The sequence below is a fragment of the Aethalodelphis obliquidens genome, unplaced genomic scaffold, assembly GCF_003676395.1.
Source record: "Aethalodelphis obliquidens isolate GAN/ISIS:26980383/991018 unplaced genomic scaffold, ASM367639v1 scaffold42, whole genome shotgun sequence".
Taxonomy (NCBI): domain Eukaryota; kingdom Metazoa; phylum Chordata; class Mammalia; order Artiodactyla; family Delphinidae; genus Aethalodelphis; species Aethalodelphis obliquidens.
Window position 1 is genome coordinate 15,525,574 of NW_020837986.1, and position 16,902 is coordinate 15,542,475.

The 16,902-nt window shown below is 48.3% G+C and overlaps 1 protein-coding gene across 1 annotated transcript in view; it reads left to right on the forward strand.

Annotated features, from left to right (window-relative positions):
- The window catches only part of TGM3 (transglutaminase 3), a 42,527-nt gene extending 25,912 nt beyond the window's left edge, over positions 1-16,615 (forward strand). Inside the window, exons 8-13 of the mRNA XM_027078728.1 lie at positions 4,256-4,359; positions 5,732-5,977; positions 9,349-9,657; positions 11,998-12,155; positions 15,448-15,581; positions 15,959-16,615. Of these exons, the coding sequence (XP_026934529.1) occupies positions 4,256-4,359; positions 5,732-5,977; positions 9,349-9,657; positions 11,998-12,155; positions 15,448-15,581; positions 15,959-16,106 (1,099 nt within the window). The 3' untranslated portion in view covers positions 16,107-16,615. The remainder of the gene's footprint in view (positions 1-4,255; positions 4,360-5,731; positions 5,978-9,348; positions 9,658-11,997; positions 12,156-15,447; positions 15,582-15,958) is intronic.
- The last annotated feature ends 287 nt before the right edge of the window (positions 16,616-16,902 follow it).

A 16,902-nucleotide genomic window follows, 5' to 3' on the forward strand; every position in this document is an offset into this window, starting at 1 on the left:
TAGGTCTGGGTCAGTCTCCGCCGGGGTCACTGCTCCTTCCCCTGGGTCCCGATATGCACACTACTTTGTGTGTGCCCTCCAAGAGTGGAGTCTCTGTTTCCCCCAGTCCTGTTGAAGTCCTGCAGTCAATTCCCACTCGGCTTCAAAGTCTGATTCTCTAGGAATTCCTCCTCCCGTTGCCGGACCCCCAGGTTGGGAAGCCTGACGTGGGGCTCAGAACCTTCACTTCAGTGGGTGGACTTCTGTGCTATAAGTGTTCACCAGTCTATGAGTCACCCACCCACCAGTTATGGGATTTGATTTTACTGTGATTGATTGTGGCCCTCCTACCATTTCATTGTGGCTTCTCCTTTGTCTTTGGATGTGGGGTGTCTTTTTTGGTGAGTTCCAGTGTCTTCCTGTCAATGATTGTCCAGCAGCTAGTTGTGATTCTGGTGTTCTGGCAAGAGGGAGTTTGACCTGTGTTTCTTTACAGTACTGACAGTATGTGCTCTTCCTACTCATATCATTGGTTGGTATTATTTATCATTGTCTGTTTGTTTACCTCTTATGGTCTTATTCCTTCTTTCTTGTTTTGGAGCTGACTTTGTAACTCTCCCCTTGTTCTCTGAAGGATGTAGCAGGGTCACAGTGCACCTGATCAGTACTTAGGGAGCACTTCTAACTCCTGACAACTGTATAGTGTAGAACTCCCAATCTGGTCCCCGTAGGAAGCCTTGCAGGTTTCATTTTACAGCATGCAAAACAAAAACAATCTTTTCCTGATTATAAAACACTAAAAAAATAAATTAGTGAGAGTAATAGTAATATAGCTACCCAAAGAAAAACACTAACAACATTTTGAGGTAGATCCTTCCAGACATTTCATTCTGTTTTTGTGCATTGAGTGTTAATTACCCAAATGAGACCAAGTTAAATAGTCTATTTCATAATTTTTAATATCTTTCTTGTCAATAAATTAAAATTTAGAGGGACAGTATAGTTTAGTAGTTAAAAGCATGGACCCTGCAGCCCTCTGCCTGGGTTAAAATCCCACTCTGCCTATTTACTCACTTTGAGACCTTGAACAAGTCACTTAACTTCTTCTCTGTTCCCTAGTTTCTAGAACTGTCAAAAGGAGATAATAATTATTCCTATCTTATATGAGCATTGTGAAGATTAAATGAGCTACTATATAAGACAGAAAACTTAATAATATGCTGTGTTGACACAACTGTATTAGCTATTAGTGTTTATATAATATACATATTTTTAAATATCTATTTATTTTGTAAATATAGAATTACAGAAGTAATAAGTAATTTTCATTATAGAATATGAAAACATTACAGAAATAAATAATGTGCAACTTAGTTCATATGCACCAAAATCTGTCCATGTGCACAATATATACACCAAACCATTATTTAAACTGTGGTTATCTAAGATAATAGAATTATGGGGGGCTAACTTTCACTGCTTTTTTTAATGTATAATTTTCTAAATCGAAATAGTTTCATCTTATTAATATGTTTTTTATAAACTTATACATATACACACTATTTTGTAATTTTTTTTCTTACTTGGTCATATAAGTTAGACATCTTCCATGTCAGTGCTAGATTAATTTTCCTCATTCTTTTGGACAACTGCACGATATTCTCCTGCATGGCTGTGCCACAATTTATCTGACCAATTCCTTATTGATAAATTTTTCCTCCATTATTTTTGCTATTACAAACAATGCTTCAGTGAACATCTTTCCATGTACATCTATGTGCACTAATGCGAGGGTTTTTATAGGAGAAATTCCTAGAAGTGGAACTACTGGCTCAGTGAGTATATAGGTTTTTAAGGGTATTTCAAACTCATTGCCAAATTGCCCTTGACAAATGTCATACCAATTTAAACTCCCACCAGCAGTGTATAACACTGCTTGTTTTCCCACACAATGATGAGTATCACACAACAATGTGTATCATCCTATGCTTTCATCTTTGTCAGTCTAATAAGTGTAATGGTATTTCTTTGTTGTTTTAATTTTCTTTTAATGGTGGTGAAGTTAAAACTATTTCCATATGTTCAGTGATCATTTGTGTTGCTTATGAAAATTGCCTGCTCATTGTCAATTATTGACATGTTTGACTTCCTCTTTTTTGTCTTTTTCTTTAACCTCTTTATTGGAGTATAACTGCTTTACAATGGTGTCTTAGTTTCTGCTTTATAACAAAGTGAATCAACTATACATGGACATATATCCCCATATCTCCTCCCTCTTGCGTCTCCCTCCCACCCTCCCTATCCCACCCCTCTAGGTGATCTTTTGTGTCTTATTGATTTGTAAGTACTTTATAATATTCATTATAGTAAATCTCTGTCTAGTATACATGTTGCATATATTTTCCCTGCTTAATGGATTTTTTTCAATGCTTTTTTCTCTCTTCTTCAAATTGGATAATTTCTACTGATCTGTCTTCAAGTTTGCTGACTCTTCCCTCTGTTTTCTCTATTCTGCTAGTAAGCCATCCATTGAATTATTTAATTCCAGATATTGGTCTTTTTCCCAGTTAAAATTTTCCATTCGGTTCATTTTTTCATATTTTCTATTTTGCTGCTAAGAGGCCCCCTCTTTTCATTTGTTATGATCATATTTTCCTTTATTACACTGAGAATAGTTATCATAACAGCTTTAAAGTCTTTATCCAATAATGCCAACACCTGGATTATCTAAGGGTTAGTCCCTGTTGATTGTCTTTTACCTTGAGGACAAGCTACATTTTTCTGGTTCTTTGTATGTTGAGTAAATTTGGATTGTCTCCTGGACATTGGCTGCTTCTTGATTCTACATTTTGTCTTAGCAGTCTACCTGAGGTAGACTCAAACTGCAAATTCTATCTCACCTATGGTGGGCAGCAGCCCAAATTTCAGTTCATTTTTTGAATTTTTAGCTGGACTACTTGTAGTTTGCCTCATATACGCCTAGCTCAGAGGTCACCCAGAAGCTTAGGCAGAGTTTATATACAAATCTGGGTCCCCCTTTCTGATTCTTTCCTTTCTAAGACTTCCCCTTCACTCTCTAGCAACCCTGGTTAACCCAGGCTCAGTTTCTTATCTCCCCAGGTCAGAAAGATGTAGGCTGTCTGTTGGAGTTTTTACTGCCCTGCACTTTACCTCAACTGCAACCTGTCCTTAGGGGCAAGGGCACCAGAGTACAACTTGCCCCATGCTGGCCCCTTCCTAAAAGTTTTGGCACCCTCCCAAAATCCTCCTGCTTTGTTTACTCTCAGCTGTCTTTTGTATTTTTTTCCCCAGTTTATTGTTTTCTACAGAAAGGACTGTCTATTATGAGCTTATTCCCATGCTGGAAACAGAACTATAGTTTGTTTCTTTGTTTTTTTGGTATATGCAAGTTTAATATTTTTACCTAGTCACATTTATCATTCAGAAGTTGGTTCTCTGCTTAAAACTATCTTCTCCAACTCATGAGTATAACAAAATTTTTTTTCAAGTTGGATAGAACTTGAATTTGTCAGACTTACTTACATTTTCTTCTAAGTTGGACTCAAAACTGCCAAGCCAATGTTTATGTAGTTGCTGTGAGATTGGAGAAGGGGAGAGTAGAGGGCAGAATCAAGAATGCATAAAGCTTTGGTTAACTGGTTATACCTGCTGAGGGAGAAGACAAATGACTGAGACATATAGATTGGGAGACAAGGGGCTGCCATGGATGAAGAACATTTTAAGACTGGTATATGTCATTCTTCAATCTGGACCTCAGCCCAAGGGCTTTGTGGCTCTTAGCCAGACCTGGCACTCTTGCTGCAGCCCCATTCATTTTCATCCCACACGAAATACAGTAGTGTCCCCCAACAGGATGCATAGGAGAAAGCTGTGTGGGTTTGCTTGCTGGATTCTGGCTCTAACCTAGATCTGTTCTGCTCCTCAGAAAGGCAGTAGAACATGGTGGTCAAGGACCTAGGTTTTGGAGTTAGGCATACCTGGGTCCAAACTTTGACTCTGGCATTGTTAGCTGCTTAACTTCTCTGAGCCTCAGTTTCCTCTTTTAAGAGATGTGCATAAAAATAGTCCCATTTAACAGTGCTGTGAGAATTTAAGTGCGACAATGCTTGCCAAGGTCTAGCACAATATCTGGCACAGAGTAAACTCGCTTGATGAGTATCAGGGTGCTGCACTGTCAGATCAGAGATGTGGTGTTTTGCCACTCCTCTGCTGTGTGGCCTTGGCCAAACTCTGTAGTCTGTGGTTCTGTCTGCAGGAATTTCCACGTCTGGAATGAAGGCTGGTTTGCACGGACTGACCTAAGCCCATCATACAGTGGATGGCAGGTTCTGGACGCCACCCCCCAGGAAAGGAGCCAAGGTAACCAACCCTCTGACGGCCCCCTTCTCTGGGTTTGGCTCTAAGTCATGACCTCTCGATTCTTTATAGTGGTGGACAGCGGCACAACAAGGTCACCCAAATCCTCTCTACCTCCAGAGGGAAAGGAGGGATTAAAACAAAACTATTTGGAAAGTAGATTTCCCTCCTAACTTTCTTGGTTCAGGCTGCTATTGAAATGACTGCCATACCTGCACTCACATGGCTGCTGCAGAGGCCCTGGCACATGCCCTGCAGCAAGGGAAAGGAGCCGTCCCCTGCCAGCCATGATTCTCCTGCACCACCTCTGGTAGCCCATCCCTCCCAGCACAGAAAGCTTCCAGGTCCCCATTGCCTTGGTACTTAACCCAAATTCCCTGGCTCAGCTCCAGACCTCCGTGATCACGGCCCCCATCACCTCTCTCACCTTCACACGTGTCCCCTGCCAGACCGAGCTCTCCACGCAGGCTGGCCCGGCCCCATCCCTGTGCTCCCACCTCTGGCCACTCTCCCATCAGAGCTTGGGTCTCAAGCTCTCCAGGAACCTTTCCCCTTCCCTCCCCTGACCTCCAGAGCATTCCTGTCCGTTACCCTCATTTTCAGTTGTTTCTTTCAAACTTAAAAAAAATCATAAAGGTCATATAGGCACATGGCTTAAAAAAAATTCAAATCATTCTAAAAGGACTTATAATGAAAATGAAGTCTTACTCCCTTCCCCAACTGCAGCGTCTCTACCAGAAGCAAAGAACGTTAGATTTGGGGAACTTGGGTGTGAGGAGGGTGACCTTCCAGATATTTTCTAGGCCACTATTCAACCTTTTCACTGCAACCCATTAGCAGCTATAAAATCAAGTTAATGTGTTGTGACCATCATTTTAAGAAATGAAATAGAATATCATGGAAAGGGGTGGGGAAAAGGAAAGGAAAAGAAAATATCAGGGTGCATTGGACATTAAGACTAAGAACTGTCCTGTGGAATTTTTGTTTCAGGGTCATATATGTGCCATGATGAATGATTTGCAGAGTAGAAAAGAGGCAGCCCTGAGCACAAGACAGCAAGACTTTCCCCTTTAGTAAACAGACTGAGGGCAGTGGGTCAGCACAAATTATGCACCCACAGAATACAGGATTGGGCCGTCTTCTGTGGAGGTGGAGTCTCACCAGAGCGCTATTGCAGAAGATAACAATAGCCCCGGAGTGTCCTGCTGAGTGCCCCAAGAAGGGGGCAGACTGTTGGGGTTGAAGGAGTTTGGCGGGGTAGAGGCAGGGGAGTTGGGTGGTCATGGGTGGCCCCCAGAGGAGCAGGCCATGGGGTGTACTGTTGCAGATGGGCCTGGGTTTGGCATGTATCCAACCTCTGCACCCTGGCCCCCAGGGGTGTTCCAGTGCGGCCCTGCTTCAGTCGTCGCTCTCCGAGAGGGTAATGTGGACTTGGACTACGACATGCCCTTCATCTTTGCTGAGGTTAATGCCGACCGCATCACATGGATCTACGATGCCTGGACCGGCGCCCTGAAGAAGAATTTCTCAAACACTCGCACCATCGGCAAAAATATCAGTACCAAGGCGGTGGGCAGCAACTCTCGCATGGATGTCACCGAAAAGTACAAGTACCCAGAAGGTAGGAGGGGGTGTGGATGGGCTGTGCCACCCAGGGCTTAACGGTGGGAAGACAGCTCTGAGGTGGAGAAGGAAAAATTGCTCATACTCCTTCCGCATTGTCAGCCAATTCTGCCTGAATGGTAGGACTGCTCCCTGGCATCTAATGCCCAGCTCCCCAGACTGCTTCCCGTGGGAACAGAACCGTCATGAAAAGACACTGTACCACTGGGAATTGGCCATAGGACTCAGGCAGCTGCCAGTCCAGCTCATCTCCAGCTGTGTCCCTTTGCCAATTACACAACTGGGATGACAGCACCACGATTGAACATCACAGGGAGAAACATGGCCCCCACGAGAGACCCCCCGAGGGCCTCTCAGTCAGCCCACTCCCCTAGCCTCTAAGAAACACAGGCAGGAAACATTCTCTGAAAAAAGAAATGGACAGTCCCCCAAGGTGTGGGCACTGCTTCGTCTGCTTCAGAGGCCTCCCCAAAAGCCAGATGAGGTGGGCTTACACCATGAGGACAATGCCCGAGTCCCTGAAATCTTCAGCATCCACATGAGTGCTGGTCTCCCTAAAGTCACCTAGAAGCCTAGTTGCTACGAGGCCACCTTTAACACAAATTACATTTGTTGCTCTATTTAGGAAGTTGCTTTCAGAGTCAGAGACTTATCTCTTTGAGGAGTCTCAATAGTGACCAAAGTTCTACATTTGAAGGTGATGTTCATTTTTAGAAAGAGGCAAAAGTGAATTAATGCTTGCTCTAGCAGGCCAATCACTCCTTAATGGGGTCAACATGTCACTCTTTCTAAAATACTTGGAAATAGTTCTTTCAGCTGATCCTCACTGTTGGTTCTGAGGTGTCAAGAAAAGTGCTCTCATGAAGGTGCCCACGTGCCCCCAACGTGAACCCCACAGCTCCATACCCTGCTGACTGCTGTTGTTGGGTGCCATTTACAGAAGAGGAAAGCTGAGCAGGGGAGTGGGCTCCAAGTCCAGGTGGCTGAACCTCTGGGTGTGGTATTTGTGGCCATTTTGAGGCACGACTCTAGGGTGATGAGATTGGTGCCCTCAGTTGGACCCCAGTCCACCTATGTAGGCCATTCCCCCCAGCTGGGGTCAGATGGCCTTTCTCTCAGTCAGTAAACAGGTACTGAGACCTCCCCAAGTGCCCACCCACGCTTGGCTCTGGGAGGCCAGGAAGCATCCCGCAGATGAGCCCCTGCCCCTGCAGAGCTCACAGGCCAGGGGGACAGGCCGGTGTGTGACAAGAATTCTCAACAGTGTCATGATGTAGAAACAAGAGTAGGGGCCAAGGAAAAGATAACCCCGGGCAGGAGGTGAACTCCATCCTACCCCTCATAACCGTGCAACCTCAAGCAGGATGCTTAGCCTCTCTGATCGCTCGTTTTCTCACCTGTAAAATGAGAAGAGCGAGGCCTATCTTCAGTGGGATTTAAATGAGCTAGTGTACAGAAAGTGCCAAGGGCAGTGCCCGGCACATAGTGAGGGCTTAATAAATAGTGATGATTTTTGTCAACTTGAACATCTGCAACCTCATTGGAATGACCTCCCAGAGGGACTTCTGAAGTGCACTGTTTACACGGTTGTGTGATTCTGCGGGGTTCCTTACCTGACTGTCACACCTTGATTCTGCTTCTTGGGGGCTCCGGCTGTCCCAGCCAAACCTCCTGAGAAATGCGAAGGGGCCACGGCCAGGTTGTGGGATCCCTGCAGGAGCCCTGGTGATGACCTAGCCCCTGTGTGACAGCAGGGCTGATCACACCGCCTGCTGTTGATCAGTCCTCCTTACCTAATGATTCCAGCTCGTGTCTGATGGCCCCAGGGAGGAAAAGCTCATAAAATGGGCTGCTAAGCATTGGCGCAACAGCAACACCAAGGGAGAAAACAGTAGCAGGAAGCTTGGTCTTGGGTAAGCCTGGCAGGTGACCTATGTAGCTATGTAGGCTCTGAGCCTCATTGTGCATAACACACCTGATTCGAGGTTCTGGGCACAGAGGCTCAGCTCCCTGCACAGCCATCAGACCTGGGTGTGGACTTACAGCTCAGCTAGAGAATGGGAATGCACCAAAAGGAACCCAGCCCACCAGGAGCCATCAGCCTGGGTAACTGGGCTGCCTGTCTTCTTTTCAGTAAGCTGTGCAGGAGGAACTACTAGACTCAGGTCTCGATTTCTGGGGACTGGCCTTCTTTCTGCCCCTAATTCCCAGATTACCAGTCCCTTGGACCAGTCGCTCCTCCTCTTAGGGCCTTAACTCTAACAGTTGGCCTCTGGGGTCTCTGCCAGTTGTTACATGTAACTTATGGGAAAGACCTCACTAAATTGTAAAGTGCTTCTAATAAGTCATCTGACGCCTTAAAATTTCACAGGTTGGTTGTAAAGTGCTTCTAATAAGTCATCTGATGCCTTAAAATTTCACAGGTTGGTTGGGGAAGTTAGGGGGCGGGGGCAAAAGTATGGTCATTCTTTGTGTATCTTTGTCTGTGTTCCTGGAAGGACAATACCTTCTCCTTGATAGTGGGTCTATCTTCAGGTCAGGCAGGGAGCCTCATGTGCACTGTGTGGTCTACCCGGGCTCAGAGACTTGGAGTTGGCTCTTAGCATCCCAGGAGCCGTGATTTTTAGGCCATGATCTTGGCCATTCTCCAGGGACTGTTTATAGCATCACATTCAGCAACACCCATGACCCAGGTCAGAACCAGAAACCCAACCTGTGGTTCAGCCTTTGTGTTTATGAAACCTGAACTCTCTCGACAATTTAAACTAGTCATAACCTGGAACCACAACAACTGTGGGAAGTTCTCGTCAACTGACATGGACAAAAGTTCCACTCTTCAATTCTCAAAGCACCTTTAGAAACAAAGCAGAATAACATGGTAAACTGGTTTGACATTTTTTTCAATGAAGTTAACTCTAAATCATAACCATTTTTTCACTTATGAACTTATTGTAATCTTTTTTAGCTCAGTTTTTGTTATTTTTAAATTATCTGTTTTTTCTTTGTCTCACAAAGGACCATTTATCAAAAGAAAGAAAGAAGGAAGGAAGAGAGGAAGAGAGGAAGGAAGGAAGGGGGCGATCTAGCCTAATTAGCCTAAGCAAAATATCAAGCCATAGAGTAATTTTATGCACCTTTCCCTACATCTCCATGGAAATTTAGAGCTGATTGGAACAGCTGGGATGTGAGCCTCGTATTAAGGAGGATGAAATGGAGACCTGCAGAGGTCAGACACTTGCTTGAATCAGAATCGTTGGGCAAGCAGCAGAACCAGTGTTAGTTCCAGGCCACCCTTCCAAGCAGGACGCTGTCCTTTGTCCAGGTTGCCACCGCATCCCTGAGGTGCTTCTCTCTTTTCCCACCACACAGGTTCCAGCCAGGAAAGGCAAGTGTTTAAAAAGGCTTTGGGGAAACTTCAACCCTCCATGTCACTTCGCGCAACATCTGCAAGAGTCTTTAGTAGAGAGGAACGGGAGCCCAGCATCTCCGGGAAGTTCAAGATCACTGACATACTGACAGTGGGCAAAGAAGTCAACATGGCCCTGATGCTCAGAAACCTAACGGGTGATTCGAAGACAGTGACGGTGAACATGACAGCCTGGACCATCGTCTACAATGGCACACTTGTACACAAGGTGTGGAAGGAGTCCGTCACCCTGTCTCTGGGTCCCAATGAAGGTAACTCATCCTGTAGGTTGCTGGGGTACCATGCACCCAAGGTAGCTGGTATTCTCTTGGGATTGGAGAGTTCCTGTTGGAACCGAGTCAATTGATTAAGGAAGGAACAGCACGTGACCTCTGTGGTCAAGCCTGGGGTTTTGAAGTTTTGGAGGCTGCTATTATGGTGAATAGTGCAAGTCAGTGTGGTGCTAACCCGAATCCTTTTATGCCCTGGGGGAAGAAGGCGGGAGGCTTTGGCAGTTAATAGACACACTGCAAATACCCCTTACAGGTACATACCACATTGCCCAGTGGGCAGAGTACTTCCTTATATATTCGTAGGTACTATCACATTTGACCTTCTAAAAGGACAGATTTCAGTATTCCCTTTTACAGAGGTGGAAACTGAGGCTTGGAGAGATTGTGACTCGCTTAAGAGATTGTGTCATAGCTAGCAGGTGGCAATGCCAAGTCTTGGTCCTAGATTTCCTAATGCTAAATCCAGTGCCACCACCCATTTCCTAGGTTTTATTGCTGCCACCCCTCTCCCATACCAGCTGCCACCCTACCCCACCCCTCCCCACCACGCAATGAATCACTTTCTGAGTTTGACCCTAGAAGGGTTGCAATATACCACAAGGTCTTGAACCCTCTCCAATGTTCCCCCACAGTTGCCAATGGGTGCGTGGAATTTCTTGATTCCCAGCGACAGTGATAGGTTTTCTCAGAGGTCTGAGCCTCTGGGAGGAACCATGACTTTGTACTCCTGGGTAGCATAGACAGGAGGGGACCAAAGTAGAGGAGAGAGAGTCTGGGGCTGTGGAAGGATTAGAATGCAGGTGTGCCCACAGTGGCAAAATCCTTCAAGCTGTTATGAAAAGTCTGGACTTATACAAAGCAGATTGACAAGGGTGGGGTGGCTATTTGCTTCACATAAGGAACTAATAAAAACTGATTAATTACACAGCCCATCTTGAAGGAATTCTGTCCGCAGAGAAACTGCAATACCTCTGTATTACACCTGTCAGAAGGCAGCATCCCCAGCGATCTCTCTTCTGGCAGAATGTAGCAGAAATCTTCCCCATACCAAGAGCAACTGCCTGGCTCTTATTTACCTTCAAAGCTCAAGGGAAGAGCTATTTCTGTAGAGCAAAAATAATTTACGTGAGGTAATGCTTTCTAAAAATCCATACTTCTGCCAGAGGCAGCAGAGTGAAATGGGAAGGAGAGGAAGGAGGCAAGTGAAGTGGTTCTGGAGGCCTGACATCATCACCTACTTTCTGGGCGACACTGTTAAGTCCCCCTCTTTTGCTGAGCCTCAGCGTTCACTGTCCAAGAGGGCAGGACCAGCTGATGCAAGGGCCTGCGTCTCCACATTTGGGGCAGGCTAGGTAAGTCCCTCCAGTGCTAAAAGCAGAGACAGCTCCTTCCTCACAGACTTTCCTCAAGGGGTGTATGACCCTGTGGATGCGGGGGCCCCCCCAGACCACCCAACATGACTGCATAAGGGAGGGGGGAGTGCCCTGCACCCGCTGGAAGGGGAGGACCCTCGCTGCCTGCCCTGTGAGTCAGAGAGGGGCCTTGAAGCTTAGGGAGGAGCCAGATAAAGGGAGGAAAGCTGGGGAAGGCCTTTCCATCTGAGGGGACCTTGTGAGTCAAAGCTTGGAGGTGATAAGGTACCTATTTTGTCAAAAGGACAATGAGAAGCATGGGAGGGAATGTTCTTTTGAGGGGGAGAGTCACGAAGGGCCGTACTGAGGGGTCTGAACTTTATTCCTGAGGCAGCGAGGGGCCGTGGAAGATTTTTGAAGTGACGTGGAAGAAGAGTGACATGATTTGGGGGTGGGGGTGGAAGTGCTTCTAAAGCCTATCTTCCGGTGTGTGTGAGTGTCTTGGAAGCAGGGGAGACCAGAAGTGGGGAGGTGGTCCAGATGCTGTTGCCACAGAATCCCAGGCTACTGGATGACCGGGGAGGACCCATGCGCTTATTTAGCCCTGGCTTCCCTTGCTAGTTATTACTGTGTTGTCATCATTACTGTTTTCGTCATTGGGCCATGAGTTAGTACTCGTATTCTTCCCCTGCCCCTTAGAAGGAAACTTGCCCTCCGATATTTTCCAGGACAGGGAGGAGGCTTCAGCCCCTATGAGCCCATCCAGCCAGAGTCCTGGGCTACCCCTGGCCCCTGCTTGCAGCCTGCACGGAGCAGACAGATGTTTCCCACAGGGCCTGGCAGGGAGGGCTCAGGCAAGCCTGGGCTGCAGATGATCCCAGCCAGCTCGCATCGACTTGGCTTGGCATCAGCTTTTAAGGTTTCGACCCCACTCCCTCTCACTCTGCTCCCTGGCTTCTCCTTCCAGAAATACAGCATCCTGTAAAGATCGCATATGCACTGTACGAGAAGTACCTGAAGGCAGACAACATGATCCGGGCCACAGCCGTGTGCGAGATCAGCGACGAGACCGAGGTGGTGGTGGAGAGGGACATCATCCTGGAAAACCCCACCCTGACCCTGGAGGTAAAGGGGTGCTGAAGGGGTGCCTCTCCAGCCAGCCCAGGCCCCCCAGACTACAGAGAAGGCCCTCCCCTGCTGACGGGCCCAGCTCAGCTCCAGCCTCTGCCAAATGGATCAGTCAAGAGTTCCAATCAGAGTAGCGCCCTTGGGACTTCCCTAGCGGTCCAGTGGTTAGGACTCAGAGCTTTTACTGCAGGGGGCACGGGTTCAATCCCTGGTCAGGGAACTAAGATCCTGCAAGCTGTGGGATGAGGCAAAAAAAAAAGTAGCCTCCTTGCTCCCTGTCTGACAATCTCCACAGGCACGTTGCCCTGTGGCTTCTTTGGTTGCAGCTCTAGACCCGCTGGGGATGCCAGCTGAGGATGGCCAGAGGGGCTCTTCAGCTCACTTGCTCTGGACATCTGCTGTGTCCTGGGCTGTGCCAGGCTTGGGAATCACAGGGGGCCACAAGGGGTGGGTCCTGACTGCAAGAAGCCCACAGCCCAGCCCCTGGACACACTTGTAGAGCAAATCCGCAATGGTCAAAACTCATGTGCATCTCCCAACTCTAGACCCCAGAGGTACAGAATTGTGGACTCTTGGAGAACTAGTCTCAAGCTCCCATGTCCTGCCATTTCACATATCAGTAAACTGAGGCCCAGAGAGGAGAAGGGAATTTCCAATTACTGCCAGAGCCAGGGCTAGACCTCAGGCCCTTTCCAGGGCACCCAGCACACCCACAGCCAGCAACAGCATCTTCCCAGTGGTTGAGAATGAGGATGCCTCAGTTTTTGGCTGCAGGCTCTGCTCCCAGGCTCCCTCTCAGGAGCCCAGGCATCTGGGGGCTTGCAGGTTGGCCTGAGGCACTTGGGGCCATTCTGTTCCTTCCTCAGCACTGGGGCTGGAAGTATTTGGCTGACTCCAAGCCTGTCCCTGACCACGCCAACCCCAGCCCAGTGTGGAGGCTGCCAGAGCCAGACAGCACAAATCTGAGGGGTGAGAGCCTGGCAGGGAAGGACAGGCAGACGAATGGGTCAGGAAGATGGGGCCTTCCCGTGGGATCCCACAGAGAGCTTCATGGGTCCTCCCGAGGCTCCTCCCGAGTCTGCTGTACCATCTGCACCAGCGGTCTAGACAGAGATTGCCTTTTATTTTCCATCGCAGTGCCACTAGCCTCCCTAGCCCCAGATTTCTAGAGTACTTGTGGCTGCCCTAGCCCCACCCTCCCTAAGCTACACCCCAGCTTCAGAGGTTCCTAATGTCAGACAGAGGGCAGGGGGACCCAGGGCACCTGCTCCGTGCAGCTAGCCTGCAATAGAGCTCTTTCATTGTCCTGGTTAGTCTAGACTGTTCTTCAGAATGGGGGGAGGGGGGTTGTCCATCACCTCCAGGGCCAGAGAGGGAGGGCCACCCCTGTTGTGGGCCCATCACACTGGTTGTGAAACAGAAACAGCCCCCCACATTGGGCAGGACTAGAACAGAGCTTCTGGGCTCCAGGCTCACCTTCTTTCCTGCCCGCCGAGTTTTCATCCTCAATCTATGATTGTCCCCTGAGTGTAGAAGCTTCTCCTGCTTCCCAGGACATTTCCAAGAAATGCACCCCGTCCCTGTAGAATGACAGGCAGCAAGTGTTGTTTCCCACTCCTCAGGCTGCGAAATGAAACATTCTGCATAAAAATTATCAGTGTTTAAATGAAGTTAGTTTTTCCCCCATTATATTCCCTTATCCAATATCCTCAAACCTGCTTATAGCTTTCTCTTGTATGCAGTACTTTTACTCTACATCTTTTAGACTTCCATATCAAATCAGCTTTGTCTTTCAAGAGAGTGTAACATCTTTTCAAAGGAAATCAGAATACACACAGGCTGGAAATATTCCATCAAAAACTTTCTTATTTAATCTTTTTAAAGGGCATCTGCTCTTTCTTCTTTGGGGCGTCTTGGTGTGAATTTGCTCTTATTGCAACCTCTCCTTACTTCAGCCTTCAGAGAATCAAGACAATCTCATCTTGATTGAATGAATCAATGCATAGCTCACTCAGAGCAGGACACGTGGGTGATCTGTATGAAAAGAGAATAATTTGGGTAAAATCCTATTATCTTACTTGACGCTGATTGGGAGTAGGTATTGAAGACTTTAGAACCAGACCATACAATCTGAACTTTGTTCCAAAGGGTGATGTCCTTCACGTTGGCCCATGACCTACTGACAATCAGACACAGTCTTCTGGTGGCTCTTATCCTCTTCTTTGGGTGCATGCACAGATTTAGGTCAATAGGACGGGGTGGTAAGCAGCAATAAAGAAAAGAAAACAAATACACGAAAATCTCAAATTGAATATCAGCGTGAAGGATATGGCATCGTTTATGTACCCTCGTGTCCCAATGGCATAAAATTATGCTTCACTCTTCAAATCGTGTCATACACTTAAATGAGTTCCATGGGAGAAATTATGGTATAGATCATGGTCTCTAAAATGTTTCAATTATGCACAAATTATTAGCAGGCATTGCAGGGTCTAGCAAGAAGAGCAAATGGCTCTGGAACCAGAAAGGCCTCGGTTATTGAATCAACCTGAACTGCAGATTTATTACTGTAAAATGATTGCAGTGAGAATTGGTGGCAAGAAAAAAAAAAAAACCAAATGAACAAAAAGTAGCGGCCTCTAACAGAGAAAAGAAATCCACCAGTCACCCAGTTTCGGTTTCTGTTTCCAAAACGCCTTCTTCTGCATCCATGATCTCATTTGGTCCCTTGTAGCCCAGGGAGGGAGGAGGGGAGGGATCAGCCCTCTTTATCAGCGTGAGAGTCAAGGCCCAGGGAGACGACATATCTGCCCAGGCTCGGCGGCTTATCAGCAGGAGCACAAGGTTTCATCTTTGGGAGCAAATAGTCCAGGGTGCTCCTCTGACCAGAAACCTAGGTTTCTCCAGCCCCTGATCAAGGACCCTGTGCAGACCACATGTGGCACGTCCTCGGAAGTGGCAGCTGCCCTTCCTGAGATGAACTAAGAAAGGGCCCGTGAACCTGGCTGGGAATTCAAGCCCTCTCAGCTGCTGCGATGTGCTGCTTCTCCTCCACGCCTGGGTGTCCTGTCTGTATCCTGGGGATGACAGCAATTTCCTAGGAACCCCCTGCATGGATGTCACTGGAACTTAGGAGGAATAAACCTCCTAAGGATCGTTATCCTCCCTACCTTTGTCCTCAGCAACATCCTCCCCATCACCAAGCCTCCGGCGCAGCCCCGTCGGCTCTCATCAAGGGCAGATGAAATGAACAGCCCAGCCCTGACTCTGTCAACCCCTCTCCCCACAGGTGCTGGACCAGGCCCGCGTGCAAAAGCCTGTGACTGTGCAGATTCTCTTCTCCAACCCGCTGGATGAGCTGGTGAAGGACTGCAAGCTGATAGCGGAGGGGAGCGGCCTGCTGCAGGGCACCCTCGAGATCGAGTGAGTCCCAGGCTGAGGGTCCAGTGTGGGATGGTGGGAGCGGGGGCAGAGGGGCCCTCCCCAGAGCCCGGGGCAGGGCAGTCAGAACTCCTCTAGCCTCTGAACCTGGGAATCTGCACATAGGGATACACGTTTGCATTTGGTTTGGGGGTTCACCAAACTTGAACTCAAGGGAAGTCCACGTCACCAGAGCTTGGAGCTGGTCCTCATATTTGGGAGATCATGGGATCCACCCACTGCCCCTTCCCCTGCTGAGGGGTCCCAGAGCTGAAGGGGTTTGATGACCCAGGGTGGCAGCTAGAGGGAGCTGAAGGAGCAGTGACCTTGACCAGAGCAGAACTTGAGGCCTCACGCTGACTCCTGCCTTTCCCCATCAGCATGCCAAACCTGCGCCCCAGGGAGCAGTCCCAAGTGGATTTTGAGATCCTGCCCACCCGGAGTGGCAGCAAGCAGCTCCTCGTCAACCTCTCCTGCAACAAGTTCTCCGCGATCAAGGGCATGCTGCCCATCAAAGTGGTCGAGTGAAGGCCCAGGTGGCCCCATACAAACTGGGGAACAGGGAGCAGGCAGGGCTCACCTGTGGAGTGAGCCCCCTGCCCACACACACTGTCCAGCCTGGGAAACTCACTCCGTCCCCCAAGGTGGCCTGGACTCGGACCTCCAGGCTCCAGCACACACCCCTCCCTTGCTCCCAGGCTGGGCTGGTTTCACCCTGGCCCGCAGCTTGATCACTTTTGCACGTTCCCCAAGCTTCTCCTCAACACCGCCCACTCTGTGAGCTCCATGACCCTGCTCAGCCCTTATACCCTCAGTGCTGTGGGCATGGAGCGACACCTGACCCAGCGGCTCTCCAAATGGATACAGGGGGAGAAGATGGTCTGGACTGTTTGCTGATCCCCAGCCTGCAGTTGGCACATTCCTGCTCCTCTCTTAGGCCACTGTGGAGGTGGGGGGATGATGGTTAGCCATCTGTTGTAACACTCACAACCGCACCCTCAAAATAAATGTTAGAAAGAGCGCGATCACACAGCACTGACTTTACAGGACTGCTGCTTCAACTCAGGTGGTGGAAAAGGAGAGAGGGGGGCTGGGGCCATGTCCTTCTGGAGAACAGATGGCCTTGGGGAGGCCGTGCTCTCTATGTTCCAGTGTCCAAGAAGAGTGGGCTTGTTCTGTATGGCTCCAAGTGCAAAACTAGGGAGACGTTTCAAATCAGTTTAGGAAACCTCTCTAAGATGATGTCCAAAAAGTGATTGGCTGCCTTGGAGCAGGCAGGGAGCGCCTTGGAGGGAGCGCCTTGTCCAGGCAGGCTTCGGGCACT